Raw genomic sequence first — 14941 nt, forward strand, 5'->3', positions numbered from 1 at the left:
AGAAGCAGACAGACAGCATCCAAAAATCCTTCAGTTGGAAGCTGGGGGTTCCCAGAGGAACAGACTCCATAATGCTAGTAGCAAAGCTGTTACTGTCTTGCTTTTTTTTTTTTTTTTGGCCAGTCCTGGGCCTTGGACTCAGGGCCTGAGCACTGTCCCTGGCTTCTTCCCGCTCAAGGCTAGCACTCTGCCACTTGAGCCACAGCACCGCTTCTGGCCGTTTTCTGTATATGTGGTGCTGGGGAATCGAACCTAGGGCCTCGTGTATATGAGGCAGGCACTCTTGCCACTAGGCTATATCCCCAGCCCTACTGTCTTGCTTTTTAAGAATGGGAAGGCAGACCTGAGAAGACGTAATGAGTCATCAGGAAAATCCTTAGGCTTAATTCTCCTCACTGTCATCTTCTGTAGAGTCCAAGATGGCTCCCTTCATCTTGTGGCCTGGTCTGTTCTGCAATGGCATTTCTTAGCCACCCTTCAGGTCAGGTCTTCAGCCTTTCCCAGTTGTTTGGAGATCATGGCTTTCGCTGTAGCCACCCCTTGGGCTTCTTGTCTCTTCAGGCTTTCGTGTTGAATCCATGTTCATCTACGAACCCGCTCTGTGTCCTGCGTTCCCTTCTCGCCTGTCTCGTCTTGCTGTGTGGGAGGGGCCTCTGAGGCGATGCTTTTCCTCCGCACCACAGAAACTGCCTTGCTGGCCACTGAGAAGAGGTGGTCGTTGGGACATTTGCCGTTCCATTGTGAACAGGGCTCTTCCTATGAGCTCTTGAGAAAGAATACATCTGTCCCTTTCTCGCTTGCTTCCTTCCTTTCTTTTTTTTGGACCTATATTGTGAAGTGTTTGTTTTTTGTGACTTTTTTGTTTTATTTTGGCTTGGTTTTGTTTTTAAACTATGCTTCAACTTGCCTGAATGATCAGATCTTATTTATCCCATCTTAGAGCCTGTCCTGAGTTGTAGGCATTTTATACTGCCCTGCTTATAACTTTTTTAAACTACTAGAGTCATTTGGTATACACAGAAGTAACTTAATAATCCAAAGATATACATGGAGGCACACAGGAAAGGCAGGTCCTCAGACCTCAGTAGTCTAGTGCAGGCTCCTGGGAGAGGGAGGGAGCGTGGTGCCGCGTGCCTTCAGCGTCTAGGGAATGGGGGTTGGTTCCAGAGGGAAGCACTAGTATTTCTTGGTTCCAGGAAGTAGCACAAGAGTAAGAGATGGGGAAATAGGGGCAGGAAGAGCGAGCTCCACACGGATGGAAGGCCAGTGCTGACTAGCAGCTGTTTGGAGATGTTGCAGCCTCTTCCCTAGCATAAAGCTTGAGAAACATGCAGCGGACCGACCACTCCCTGTGCTGTCCAGAGCCGGTGTGGAAAGCCGAGCCCGGATTCCCCACTGACCGAGTGGCTGAAGGGATCGGCGGGCGGGCGGGCTTGTCACTGCCTGGCCCTGTGAGCCTGCGCGCTCCTAGCACTCCGTGGAGGCAGGCCTGCACGTTGCCTGGCCCGAGCCCAGAGCCAGGCCAGAGAAGAGCGTTGTCCAGTGCTGCTCTATGGACAGCTCCCTGGCCTTCCACGGCCTCCCCCACGGGCCCTCGGGTGGGGTGCGAGTGCCCCTCTGCTTCCCTTCTCCCTCTGGCCCTGCTCCCCCCTGCCCGCCGAGCTGCCTCCTGGCCTCCCCTGCCCACTGCTGGCGAGCTGTGGTCTGACTTGGGTGGCAATGTGGGTGAGCATGGCGGCTGGGGGCGCGCCTCCTCCATCTGCTTTCTGGCTGTGGTGACTTGAGATTTTTAACCTTATATATCTTTTTCCTTTATTCAAAACAAAACAATTTTTAGCACACTGAGAAAAAAAAAAAGGAAACCAAATGTTTTGTGCCTTTCTAAGGCAGCACTGTATCCCAGGCTGCATTTTAGGACTTAATATGGAAATACCAGAGTCTGAGCTCCTGTACCTTGAGTCTCTCAGCCCTCGTGTCCTGGGGACAGCAAGGGGTGGCTCTGTGGTTGGAGAGGTGGCACACGGGTGGGCGTGTCTGCGGTGTCCTCCCCGCCCCCCACCAGCAGCAGCATTGTGCCCTGGAGTCACGTGACTGGGTCCAGGTCCCTTCGCTCGCAGGCTGGAAGCTTTGTCTCTTAGAAGAGACTATTCCACAGCGTCCCAGGGATGGACCGTTCCGGGCCCCCCAGCCTCGTGCAGCAATGTAGGGTGTGCTCTCCCACGAAGGAGAGGGTCGTACATCTTGTTTTTCTTTTTGCTGGACCTCGAGCCAGCTTCAACCTCCTGCCTCTCCTCAGACCTGGCTTTCCTTTCGTTCCATAGTTTCAGACGTAAAGCATTAAGCAACAGGTGCCCGCTACGGGGTCTGATTTTCCCCAGGGAGGGGCAAGGGACCCCCCAGAAGCCTGTCAGAAAGGGTCTTCTACACAGCGACATTTTACTCGTTCCTTCCCCTCCCCTCAGTTCTTCCTGCCTTTAATAAAGAATCGGGAGGCAGAAACACTTTTTTTAAAGGCCCTCCTTATTCAAGATTTTGAAATTCTTGGCCTGGGTGGGGCTAGAGAGAACTTGAAGTTTTCTCCAGGAAGAAGAGTCCCAATTTGTATATCAGTATTAAGAAGAAAATGAAACAGACACTTAGATTTTCGTGGACTATTTTAAAAATGTCATTAATATAAAAAAATTTATATTAGCAGTATTTAATCATTCTCACCTGTAAAGAATAAAAAAAAACAGAAGGTAAATATTCTTACAGAGAATAGCAGAGCTTTAAGATTCATTTTCATTTGAAGTCCATTTTGTTTTGCCAATGTATTAATGTTTAGAGGTCTGTTATACTAATGTTATTTATTAATTTTTTTTCATTTCCATACACAATTTAACTAAAGAGCTTTTTCAAAGCACCCGTGTCTGTTTAAAAAAAAAGTATTTTTAAATAAAGTTTCTTTTGTTGTAGCAGACTTGAGTTGTGGCGCCTACGGAACTGAGATGCCTGGGGCAGCTGTAGGGCGGAAGGTCTTGGTGGGTACTGCTGCCGAGGCTTCCGGGGCCCTGCCGAGTAAAGGGGCCCCTGGCCAGCAGCCTGCCCACCCACTGGGAGGTGGGGGCTTGTCCTGAGTGCCCGGAGAGGTAGAGGAAATGCCTTGTCAGCTCTAGAGCTGACACCATCTGCTCAAAAGTAGGGAAGCCAGGGCTAGGAATGGTGTCTTCGCGGTAGGGTGCTTGCCTGGCGTGCATGAAGCCCTGTACCTGATTCCTCAGCACCACGCAAACAGGAAAGGAAAGGCCAGAAGTGGTGCTGTGACCTAGGTGGTAGAGCGCTAGCCTTGAGCAAAAGAGGCTGGTGAACAGCTGAAGGCAACCTGTGGACAGGACACTGGCTCAGACGTGGGTTTGACAGTCATCGCATGTGAAAGGAGAAAACACAGGACCTCCTTCCTCTCCACTCCTGGAGTTCAAGCCCCGGGACTGGCAAAAGAAAAAGGGGCATGGCGGGGGGGGGGGGGGACGGGAACCTTCTGCTGCCCACTTCAAAGGGAGACCACCATCAGTGGCTCCCTTGAAGGCATTTAAGTTCCAGAGGCCCCAAGGAGACGAGGAGAGCAATGTGAGGCTTTGGGGACAATTAAGCTTTATTTTCCTTCTATATTTATATATACACACATATATATTTATAAAAAAAGGAAGCGCTTTGCAAATTTACAACCTACCAATCATACGCGCACACATACATACACGCGCACACACGCAACATCTCCAAGCTCTAGCCAGGCCCATTCTTCGTCCAAGAGTCATTCTCCCACTCGAGCTCACTTAGAGAAATTTGGTGGCTATGTAACTGGTTTTGATGCCATAAAGCACGGTCATCTGGAAGCCATCTGTGTCCCATCTGCCTGCCTCGTGATCCCCGAGGGTACCCCGAGAATGCCGGGGCTCAGGCCCAGACACCTTCCCTTGAAAGCAGCGCCCACCTTCACCACGGGGACGCATCTTTGAAGGAAGGGCGCCGGTGCCCGGCTTCTGTCCAAGGGAAAATAGGGCCGACGGGGAGGGCAGAGCGGCCACTCTGCGGGGCGCGGGCTGCCATGTTGGTGATGCACCCGGGACGCCGGCTCGGCGGGCCACCCCAGCTCTGGCCCACCGCTGTGGGCCAGGACACGAGTTGGCAGCCATAGCATGTGTGAGGAGGAAACGCCCAGAACCGTGCTGGGGGGGTCATGGCGCGGGGACGCAGAGGGACTGGACCCTGGAAGGCCTTCCCAGCACGGGGCGGGTCCCAGCCGGCGGCTCCTCCGGCGAGCTGGGGTTTTCTCTGCGGTCCCTTTTGGGGGTGTTGGCTGAGGAGAAGAGTGAGCAGGGAGCCGGACACCTTCCGGGACACCTTCCGGGCCGGGAGGACGCGGAGCGAGGCCTCGGGCTAATGCCTCAGATCGATGTACTTCTCTCCCTGAAAGCGAGGCGAGGAGAATGAAGAGCAGAGCACGCGCGTGCAAGCAGAATGTGAGGTGTAAGCGCCGAGGGGAGGGAGGAAAGCAGAAGCTGATGAACCTGAGGTGCGGGAGGCTGGAGGGAAGAAGCGGGCAAGGGGGCAGAGCAGGGGGGAGACAGAGCCCCCCCCAGCCTCTGCACGGAGAAGTGGCAGTCACGCTTTACGCTTGGCAGCTGGAGCCACGGGCCCTGGCCGGGAAAAGGTCCAGCCCATCTCGGGGGTCCCTCCACCACTGCCTTGCCCTGCGTGTGTCAGTGGTATTAAGGAAGCAAGATAGCCTGCTCCCCCTCTCCAACCGAGGAGGAAAGACAAGAAAGAGTTAGTGTTCAGAGGATGAGCCCCGTTAGCCCGTCACCCCCAATCCCTGAAGGCTGTGTCGGGCCCTGGCTGCGGGAAGCACCTCCTACCTGGTCGCCTGGAGCCCTCTTGTCTCCGCTGCTGCCCTGTAGAAGGCCCGTCTCTTCTGGGAGCTTATCTGACTTAACTTCAACTACAAATTCGCTCTTACGAGACGGGGGCAGCGTGCTGGGAGGAGGGAGGTGAGAGGTTGGCGGTGGGGGGCGAGGCGGGGGGGGGCCGCTGGGAAGGACACTGGACGGGCATGGGCTCGTGGGTGCTCTGGGCCAGCTTTGGGGAGGATTTCAGGTAAGGAAACGAGAAAGCGTGCTCGATGGCGGCTGGGCAGTGGGCCCCTTCCCAGGGTCCCATTCCTGTGCCTGAGGGCGGAGCAGACACGGGGCAGCAAGGCCAGGGCCCCCGAGGAGGCAGCTAGCAGCACAGGAGGCGGGGAGGGGGCGTGGCCGGGAGCCAGGCTTACATCTCTTGCTTGCCTGACCGCCCGCAGGGCAGCTTGCCCTTCTTATAGAAGAAGTAGAGGACGGCGCCCAGCACGGCCAGCACCAGAACGCACACGATCACCGCCACGATCACCACGCCCTTGCTCTCGGGCTCCGGCAGCTTCTTCTCTGTCGCCAGGAGACGGTCCTCGTCATGCTGGGCTTTGGGCCTCTACCTCGCCCCCGCCCCCACCCCTGGCCACGGCCGCCCCACGCAGCCCAGAGCCGATTAGAGGGGCCGCTACTCACCTTCCTCCGGAGGACCCCCTGCGGGGCGCGGGGCGGAAAGGGGGCCCTGGCACAGTTCTCCTGCCAGGCCCGGCTTACCTGTGGAGGTGCTGTTGGCTCTGGCATGAGGACTGACCACGGTGGTGCTGCGGCCAGTGGTTGTGTTGGAGTCGGGTGGGAGGGTGGTTAAGCTGACTAGGAGCAGAGGGGGGGTTGTTAGCAGCACGTGTTAATGGCGCGCCCCGGGAACGCCCTGCCGGCTCTGCAGGGAGACAGCCCTCACCCGGCTGCAGGAGGAGGAGCGTGGCGTTCCTCCCCAGGGAGTTGGAGGCCGCGCATTCCACGCCCGTGGCCAACAGCTCTGGGGTCACAAGGACAGTCAGGGTGCTCAGCACGGTCTGCAGGTCCAGCTCCCGCTGGCTCGCCTGTGAGCAGGGACGAGGCTCAGGGGGTGGGGAGGATCTCCGGCTGACGGGAGGAGGGGAGGGCGGGCCGGGCCCCCTCACCGTGCCGTTGGCGCTCCAGGAGACGGTGGGCTGCGGATGGCCGGAGGCCTCGCAGGACAGATTGAGTGTCGCGTTCTCCTTCACCCACACCTTCCTCTCCTTCACGGCCATCCACGGGGGCCCTGGGGGGTGACGAGCAAGGGCGAGGTGGCCAACGGGGCCTGCCTGCCCCCCTCTGGAGCTCCCACGACAGCAGGTGGATCTGGCTCCCAAAGAGCTCCAGGCCGCCCTCCTCGGGGGTGATCTGGTCTCTGCCCCGAGGGCCTTACCAAACACGGCCACGGTGACCAGCCGAGTGCCGTTCAGTCCAGGAACGCTGGGGACGGAGGCCACGCACAGGTAGCCGCCGGCCGCCTCCCGCCTCAGGCTGCCAAACCGGAGCACAGAGCCCTCCTCCAACACCTGGCCCGTCTAGGGCGAGAGGCGGGTCAGAGAGCCCGAGGGGCAAGCCGCCGTCACCCTAGCTCCGGACCCGCGGGGTACCTTTGCTCTCAGCCACTGGAACTCCAGGTCCTTGTTACTGTCGGCCTCGCAGGTCAGCTCGAGGCTGCTGCCTTCCGGGCCCTCGGGGGCTTCGGGGCTGACTCGAACGTCCGACACATCTGGGGGGCACAGCGTTGGGGGTGAGCCTGGGCAGGGTGCAGCCAGGCCCCCACCGCCCCAGCCGGCCCCCCTGCCCCTCACAGTTCACCAGCAGCTCCTGGGGGGCGCTCGGCAGCGATATCATGGTTTCCAAGTCTAGGCCCTGGCACTCGTAGAGTCCACTGTGCTGCTTCTGGGCGGGGTCCAAGATCAGGATGCCATTGTCCGGGGTTCTCACTTCCTCCATCTCCTGGGTGCCGGGGTTCTAGGAAAGCAAGAAGGGGTGAGCACAGCACCCCTCAGCGGTGTGGCTGTGTCTCTGCCCAGCTTGGGGCCCTCCAGACCTGCTTGTTGATGTTGAAGTGGGGCGGGGGGTTGCCATCAGCCAAGCACCTGATCACCACGTGGTCCCCTTCCTTCAGCTCTCCCACAGGCTCCACCTCCATCCACACGCTCTCGGCTGGGTCTGCGGGCCACCGGGGAGGAGCTCAGCTCGGCGGGCGGCCTGGGGCTGGGCGGGGAGAGGCCGGCAGGCTCACCCCCAGAGAGCAAGCAGAGGAACTCCCGGGCACTCACAGAACACAGGGACAGTGACTTCCTTGGATTCTTTCATGTGGTTCCCACTGGGCAGCCGGTAGCTGAGCTCACAGTAAAACTGAGCGTCTTTGTCCTCCTTCACCAGCTGAGCCTTCAGCACACTCCGCAAGGTGTACAGGCCGTTCGACTCCACGATCTGGGATGACTGAATGTGCACACCTGGGCAGGGAGCAGGGAGCAAGGCTCAGCCCCACCCATGGCCTCCAAGAGGGGTGACCCGGGCACCTGCAGACCCTTGCCCCCGGAGAGAGAGTCAGGGTCCGATGCAAACCGGCAACCCTTCAGCACTTTACTGATCACTGCCTGTCCTAGAAAAACAAGCCAGGCGTTGGTGGCTCGTTCCTGTGATCCGAGCGACTCAGGAGGCTGAGATTTTGGGATTGTAGTTTGAAGCCAGCTGGGGCAGGAAAGTCCTTGAGTCTCTTATCTCCAATGAACCACCAAAAAGCCAGAAGTGGAGTTGTGGCTCAAGTGATAGGGAACCAGCCTTGAGCAAAAAAGCTAAAGGACACAGCACCCTGGTCCTGATTTCAACCCAGTACTGGCACAAAGAGGAAAAAAAAAATGACACGCAAGCTCATGTACAATGGAGTGTACTCGATAATGTTTCAATGGTAAAGAAGTATGAGGGGTTGGGTGGAACCGAAGCTCGATGGTAGAACACGTGATTAAATAGGCTCTGGGTTCCATTCCTAGTATCTCAGTGGGTAGGGCCGCCCTTTGCACGGTGGGGTGTTTAGCAGCATCTCTGACCTCTATCCTCTACGCGCTCCGTGTTCATGCGGCAATCTCTACCACCTCCAGCCGCTGCCAAGTACCTCTGGAGAGCGTGCCTTTACAAACTCACCCCTGGTTAAGAACCACTGGCCCGCGTACCGTTTAAACCGTTATGGGACCGTTTCGAGCATCCCTCGCATGGCTTTTTAAATTTTTTGAGCCTGCAAACTGAAGGGAAGCGTGAGCTGGTGTGTACAGTGCAGCAAATCCTACTCACGGTTCTTCTCCTCCCTCAGGGGGCGACGGTTCTTGTACCAGATGACTTGAGGAATGGGGTACCCGTTCCTCCCCACACAGGTGGCAACCTGAGGAGAGCAGAGGGTGCATTCCCTTGCCTGTCACCCCCAGGCCCCTTCAGCCCCTGCTTATTACCCCCCGCCACCGGGGCCTAGCTCACCTCCTCCGGCTCCTTGCTGTCCACAGGGATGCCCACCGCATTGGTCTCGATGGTCGGCTCCTCTGGCGCTTCTACAAGGGAAGGAAACGGTCGGGGTGGCGGTCCCCACGCCCCTGACCCGCACTGCTCGGGGAGAAATGGGGGGGGGGGCAGTGCTCACTGTAGACACGGAGCTGGATGCGGTGATCCTGGAGCCGGGGGTTCTTGCTCTGACACAGGAAGATGCGGTCGTCGTGGGGGGTCACTTGCCGCAGGGCCAGAGTGGCCCCTGGGCCCTGGAGGCTGAGCCGCTGCTGGTACTCGCCATCTGCGCTCTGGCCCTGGCCCTGGCGCACGTGGAAGATGGCTGTCTGCTTTTCCTTGTGGACCTGAAGGGAGAGGAGGGGAAGGGGGTGAGGGTCCTGGGCTCCCCGAGGGCAGACCTCCCCACTCCACGCCACCCTTCCGAAGCCCAAGCACTCACAGAAAACCAGTCCACCTGGCTGAGGTTGCCCAGGGCATGGGGAGAAGGGCCGCATCTCAGAAGGGCTGTGCCACCCACTTCCACTTCCACCAGCTCTGGGGCTGGCTGCTCAGCTTCTCCAGGCACACCTGGGGGGAGGGAGGGGGCACCCCGGCAGCTGCGTCAGCCCTAGCTCTGCAGCTGTTCCGGGGAGGCCCTGTCCTCCCTAAACTCCCCCTCCCCCTGCCGTCCCAGCCAGGGCCATCCCTGGGCCTGGGAGCCAAGATGGGGCACCCAGCACCTCCCAGAAGAGGCTGGCAAGGGACGGAGGGAGGCAAACGGGCTGTGGTCCAAGAGGAAGTCCCCTTGGCTCCTGGCCCCCTCCTCTCCTCTCCCAGTGAGCTCAGAGAGTGGGAATGCGAGGCATGTGCCAGGCTGGGGCACACAGGCCCCTTTGTGTCCCCACCCTCAAGGGAAGATATCACTCTTCTACTCCCCCCTCCCGCAAGTCCCCTCCCCCCGTGCCCCCCCCCCCCCCAAGACTCAGTGAGCCAAGTCCAGCCAGACGCTCCCATCTATCTCGGCAATGTGCAAATGCACAGTCAGGAGACCCCGGCTCTGGGGGTGCGGCAGGGATGGAGGGGTCAGGGCCCGGGCCGGGCGGGGTGACGTCAGCAGTGCCAGCACGCTGCCCGCGCCGGCCGGGAGGGAGGGGGTGAGGTCACCGCTCGCCATCTGGCCGGGGCGCGGGGGGCAGGTGGAGGCCGCCCTGCCCGTGCCGGGCCGGAGCCGTGGATCCCTCGCTCCCCGGGGCTGCAGGCGCGGGGAAGGGCGCGGCCGCCGGACGCGGCAGCTGCGGAGCCGGGCTTAGCCCTTTCCCCAGAAATAAGGGCGGGCGTGCCAGGCGCCAGGGGACCGGGGCGCCCCAGGGACGCGGCTGGCAGGGCCCGGGCTCCCCCCGCCCCCCCAGGCGGCGAGCGGCGGGGAGCCGGGGAAGGAGCCAGAAGTGCCGCGCGACGCCGCTGTGGCCCCGGCGGCTCGGCGCTCGGGCCTCTCCCCTTCCCATCGCCCCCAGACGCTTCTGGAAGAAGTGCTCGGCGCTCCGTGCCCGCCACCTGTGATCCGGTCACCCCCGGCGCCGGGCGCCCCAGCCGGCGCGCCGCCCGCGCCCACGCCCCGCGCGGCCCCCGCCCTCCCCGCCCTCCCGAGGCCCGGAGGGGGGGAAGGGGTCGGCGCGCCCCCACCCACCCCGGCCAGGGGCGCTGCTCGGCCCAGCAACAGGCGGCGCGGAGGCCGGGGTTCGGGGGTGCGCTTCGGCTGCGCGTCCCGCCGCGGAGGCAGCGGGGGTCCCCGCAGAATGAGCACCTGCGGGGAGCCCCCCGAGACCCCCCCAGGGCTCTGCCCCGCCCCTCCCCGCTCCCGCCGGCCCGGCCCCTCGGGATACTCGGATCCCCGCGGCAAACCAGCGTTGCGCGCGCGCGCGGGGCGCTAGGGCGCCGGCGACCCCGGCACGCGGAGCGAGCGCCCCACGGGGCGCAAGGGGAGCCCCGGCCCCACCGCGCTTCTAGCTCCGCTCCCGGGCAGTCTCCGCTCCGGACCCCCGGCCCGGGCCCGTCCGGAGCACGGGCGCCCCGGCGAACTCACCCGAGGCGCCGCGCCAGCAGCAGCCGGCGACGACCAGGAGGACGCGGACGAGCGCGGGCGACCCCATGCTTCCCGGCCGGAGGGCGAGCGCCGAGTGCGGAGCTCGCGGCCGCCGGGGGCTGACGTCAGGGGGGCGGGGAGGGGGCCCCGAGCGCGGCCGCCCCGCCCCGCCGCGCGCAGCCCCCCGCCCCCGCCCCGCCGCCCGGGGAGGCGGGCCCCGAGCGAGCGCCGGCCCGGCGCGGCGCCCCTGCGCGCGGCGGAGGTAGGGCGGCGTCCGCCCCCCCGGCCCCCGGCGGCGCGGCGGGCGGGCGGGCGCGGGGAGGCTGAGCGGGCCGTGGCAGGTGTGGGGGAGCCGGACCGGCTGGCCCGAGGCCTGCCCAGGGCCGAACCCGGGCGCCGCAGCTGCGCCCTACCCGGCTCAGCGCCTGGCAGCCGGTGTCGCCCTGGGGGACCCCCTGGCGGAGGAGTGAGCGGACCCAGTCCAAGGTGGCCCCGATGGGGGGGTGGAGGGTCTCCCATTCCGCCCCTCGATGTGGGAACGGGGCCCTGTGACTCCCAGGGTAATCGATCCACTGCGGCGGCGGGGGCCTGGTGCTGCCCCGCAGCCCCGGGGGGGACTCTGCGCCAGGTCCCGCAGCCCCAGAGGTGTCTGCGGAGCGCCCGGGCCGCCCCTTCGCACTCGAGCTCCTGGACGGGGCAGGGCAGGGCCTGAACTCACAGGCCCAGGGTGGGCATCGTCCACGCCCAGGCCTGGGGAGCTCCGTGCCTGCCTCCTCACTCAGCCCGGCCTCAGACTCCGTTCTCTGAGTGAATGGTAAAAGGGGAGGCAAGACTTAGTGGGGGGGGGGGGGCCGCGGGGTCCTCAACTCTGGCCGTTCCTCCCAACTCTCCAAGCCAGATCTGATCACCTGCAGCTCCCCAGCCCCGTCTGCACAGCCAGGTGTGGGGAGCTCTAAAGCCTCTCTTCCCCCGCCAGGCCCCAGCCTCTTCTGGAGTCTCCTGGCCTCTCGAGCTAAGACTCCAAAGAAAAGTGCACAGCTCTTGCTGCAAAGACCCCAACCATCTCCTGTGGCCCCTTCACCGGAGTCAAGCGGGGGCCTGGGCTTAGCCTCGTCGTGGCTTCAGACAGTCTTCCTGCTGGCCGGGGGGAGGCACCAAGGGAGGCAAACAAGGCCGGAGATGGCCAGGTGACTTGGGAGCGCGCGGGGCGGTGGTGTAATGACGCAGAGATGACTGGCAAACCGCGGCCGCCTGGTCTTTCAGAGCCCCGCTGACCCCCTCCCTCCCTCCCTCCCTCCATTCATCTCTAGCCCGAGATCCTGGTGGGGGAGAGCACGCGTAGGGCCCCCGGGCCCCCACTGCCCGGAGTGATCACACAGACGCTGGCCCCAGGCCCAGAGCAGAATGGACCGAGGAGAGCGGGCTTGTTGGCGGCGGGGCCGGAGTGGAAATGGCTGAAGGATGCTGGGTGCCCTGGCAGGCCAGGAGCTGGGCACGGAGCAGCTCCCCTGCCCCCCCACCCCACCCCACTTAACACCATTAACTAATCACGCTCTTCTCCAGAGGCCAGAAAACAAAGACAGCTAACCACCAAGGACAGTCGGTTCTGGATTCTTCTTCCGCCCTTTGGAGAGAGGAGCCAGGTGGGGGTTGGAAGAGGCTCTGCAGTGAAAGGGAAATAAGATTAGAGGCCAGGGTGACAGCCCCTCCTCCGCCAGCCAGGCCGCGGCGGACAAGCGCTGAGTCTGTGCCTTGGAGAAGCAGTAGCCCCGGGCAGCCACAGTGGGTGGGAGGGGGCAGGGGACACGCAGCTTAGGGACCAGGGGGGGTGGGCGCTTTGGGATTCCACACCAAAGACGGGTCAGGACCTTGGAGGGGATTCAGAAGGAATGGGTCGGCAAGGCAAGGCTGGGGGGCAGAACAATCCTCCACGGAGGCTAGTGCAGCCTTCCACCAGGCAGAAATGCCATCGCCTGGGCTGGCAAGCAATCTTACTTGACTTAAGCCAAGGCCAGAGGAAGGGGAGAGTTCTAATCCTGCCCCGCTTTCCTCCTCCACTCATGGTAGGCCTAGGCACCCTCCCCGCCCCCCCCCAAGAAAACTCCCGCCTTTGCAACATGCTCCCTGTGTATCTCTCTGGTTTAGGTCTGACCACAGGCAGAGAAACTGAGGCAGGATGGAGTGGTGGCTACAGTCCAGTCCCTCAGCTCCAGTCCCCTGGGTAGGTGGCACTTTCCACTCCTTGTAAGGAGACGTGGGGAAGAATCGTGCTGGAGGTATAAAGATGAGGAAGCCCCCCCCCCTTTGCTGGAAAGGGTGGGCTGGCCGAGGAAGGAAGCTGATAAAGATGTGTGTGCAGCTGCGGCCAGGAGATGGGGGGTGGCGATCTTGGCATCGGTGGAGGCTGGGGAACCCCCTGACCTGGCCGGAAAACAGGATCCAGCCTGCGTCTTTGGAGCGGGGCGGGGGTGCTGACCAAGATCTTATTGAGGCACGGGAATACCGGGGTAGGAGTGGGGCGAGGTTGCTGGGGACACGGAGCCAGGAAGCCGGATGCTAGGGGGCTGGGTGGGTGGCGCGGGGTGGGGGGGGGAGATTGAATGGGGGCAGCGCCGTCTCACCCACGTCCTCCGCACCTGACCCGGGACCGGACCGGAGAGGAAGGAGGTGCAGGCCGCCGGGGGTGCACCCCGCAATCCTAAAGCCGGGGGGGGGGGGAGGGGGCTATTTTTAAACTTGGAAAAGCCGTGAGTTCATCTCCACCCTGGAGGCGCGGCAAAGGCCCCATTGTGCAGGGGTCCGGGGAGGGGGGCGGCGGGCGGGGTGCGTGGCACAAAGGGGAGGATTATGCTGGCGCGGGGCTGGCCCGGAGCGCAGGCCCGGGGAGGAGCGGCTCGCGGGGCCGGGCCGCGGCGGCCCCGGGGGGGGGGGGGCTTCCACGGTCACAAAGGCTCCCATTGGGAGCTGGGGGTCCCGGGCATCCGGCGGCCCGGCCTGGGGCCTGGGGAGGGGGCTGAGCGCGGGCTCCCGCCGTTCCCAGGGTCTGCGGGTTCTGTTCCCAGGCCCCCGGCATTCCGGGGACTCCCCTGGGAGCGGCGGGCCACTTCCCTGCCGGGAAGGGGGGTGGGGTGGAGAGGATGTGGATGAATCAAGGCAGCTACTGGGGGCGGGGGGCGGCCCTGGGGGGCGGGGGAGGGGGTCACGACCTTCCCTTCTCCCCGCCGATCCGATCCCCGCGGCCTCCCCTGGGCGGGACAGGCCACCTGCCCGCACGGCCCGGGGCCGGGGATCCAGGAGGGCGGGCCGAGGCCCCGGGAGTCCGGGCCCCCCGGGTCCTGCCCGCGGGGCCGGGGGGGGGGGGGGGGGAGGCGGCGCCTCCGGCCGCGCGCACCAGCCCAAACATTACCATAAATGCTCAGGCCGGGCCGCGGGCCGGGGGGGGGGGGGGTGGGGGGAGGCGGGGCGCTCCGGAAGCCCGGGGCCCCGACTGCAGGCCCTCGGCGGGGCGGTGGCTCCGTCCGTCCCGTCACCCCGCGGCCCAGGAGTGGGGCCGGGGGCAGAGCGCACGCCGCCCCCGAGTGGGGGCCTCGCGCCGGGCTCCCTGGCCCACACCCTGCAGCCGTCTTGCTCCGGGCAGCAGCCCCCCCCCCGGTTCTGCGCACCCCCCCCCTTTCCCCGGCTGCTCTCGGGGAATGGAGGATGCTGGGGGCGGGGCAGGATGCGGGGAGTTTACACCTCACCCCCGGGGAGCCCTGCACATCCGCTCCCCCAAAGACGCCACCCGGCCCCCGGGCCCTGTCCCTGTCCCCGGAGGGCGAGCGGGCCGCCCCTGCGGAGCACCCAGCCGGGCTCCAGCCGAGGCGGGGGTGGGAAACCCGAGCGAGCCCCGCGTGCCCCGGGCCTAACGAAGGGCATCCGCGCGTGGCCTCACCGGCTCCATTGTGCTTCACTCTGGCTTTGCCCGCTTGACTTTTTTTCCTCCTGAGTCTCCGCGGTGACCTTGGAGCAGGGCTGAGCCCTAGCGGTCTTTATGCTAAGGGACAGAAACCACCCCCAAGTAAAGACCAGCCCCATAAGACAGATCACCCTCCCACCCCCACCCCCAAAATCGCTTAGATGGGGGGGGGGCTGCACCCTGGGCCAGGAGCACGCATGTGGCGGGAACGAGACTGCTCTCCTCAAGTGCAGACAGCTGCGATTGCTCCAGGGGCTCTCAGGAGGCCGAGACGGGGAGGAGGAGGCCGAGACCGGGAGGAGGAGGCCGAGCCCTGGCCAGAGCTCACCTGCCCTGTCTGCTCTGCACGCCCCAGCCCTCTGCTGCTGTCCGTACACTCCCAATGCCCTGTTCGCCCCTGAGATGGACTCGGGGTTATCTCCTCTTCCCCACGTGGCCACCGTGGTTAGGATCAGCTTTCCCTGCCCTTCACTACCATCCGTCTGACCT

At 63.5% G+C, this 14941-nt stretch overlaps 1 protein-coding gene across 1 annotated transcript; it reads right to left on the minus strand.

Moving 5' to 3' along the window:
- Positions 1-4151: 4151 nt before the first annotated feature.
- On the minus strand, positions 4152-10597 carry Mcam (melanoma cell adhesion molecule). Its single transcript, XM_048343987.1, has 16 exons — positions 10498-10597; positions 8875-9002; positions 8572-8779; positions 8412-8482; positions 8232-8319; positions 7217-7396; positions 6985-7106; positions 6743-6905; positions 6542-6660; positions 6328-6469; positions 6059-6180; positions 5836-5977; positions 5652-5747; positions 5306-5453; positions 4896-5013; positions 4152-4446 (listed from the first exon to the last, which is right to left on the minus strand). Exons 1-16 carry the CDS (start codon positions 10562-10564, stop codon positions 4417-4419), a joined length of 1944 nt encoding a protein of 647 aa, XP_048199944.1. The 5' UTR covers positions 10565-10597; the 3' UTR covers positions 4152-4416.
- Between the last annotated feature and the right edge of the window lie 4344 nt (positions 10598-14941).

Source organism: Perognathus longimembris, chromosome 3 (assembly GCF_023159225.1).
Source record: "Perognathus longimembris pacificus isolate PPM17 chromosome 3, ASM2315922v1, whole genome shotgun sequence".
NCBI lineage: Eukaryota > Metazoa > Chordata > Mammalia > Rodentia > Heteromyidae > Perognathus > Perognathus longimembris.

Coding starts and splice junctions, on each gene's coding strand:
- Mcam (XM_048343987.1), bottom strand. CDS start 10,564: ATGGGGTCGCCCGCGCTCGTCCGCGTCCTCCTGGTCGTCGCCGGCTGC. Junction 5,748..5,835: donor GCTCCTCCTCCTGCAGCCGG/GTGAGGGCTGTC, acceptor CTCTGCTCCTAG/TCAGCTTAACCACCCTCCCA. Junction 4,447..4,895: donor AGAGGGCTCCAGGCGACCAG/GTAGGAGGTGCT, acceptor CCTCGCTTTCAG/GGAGAGAAGTACATCGATCT.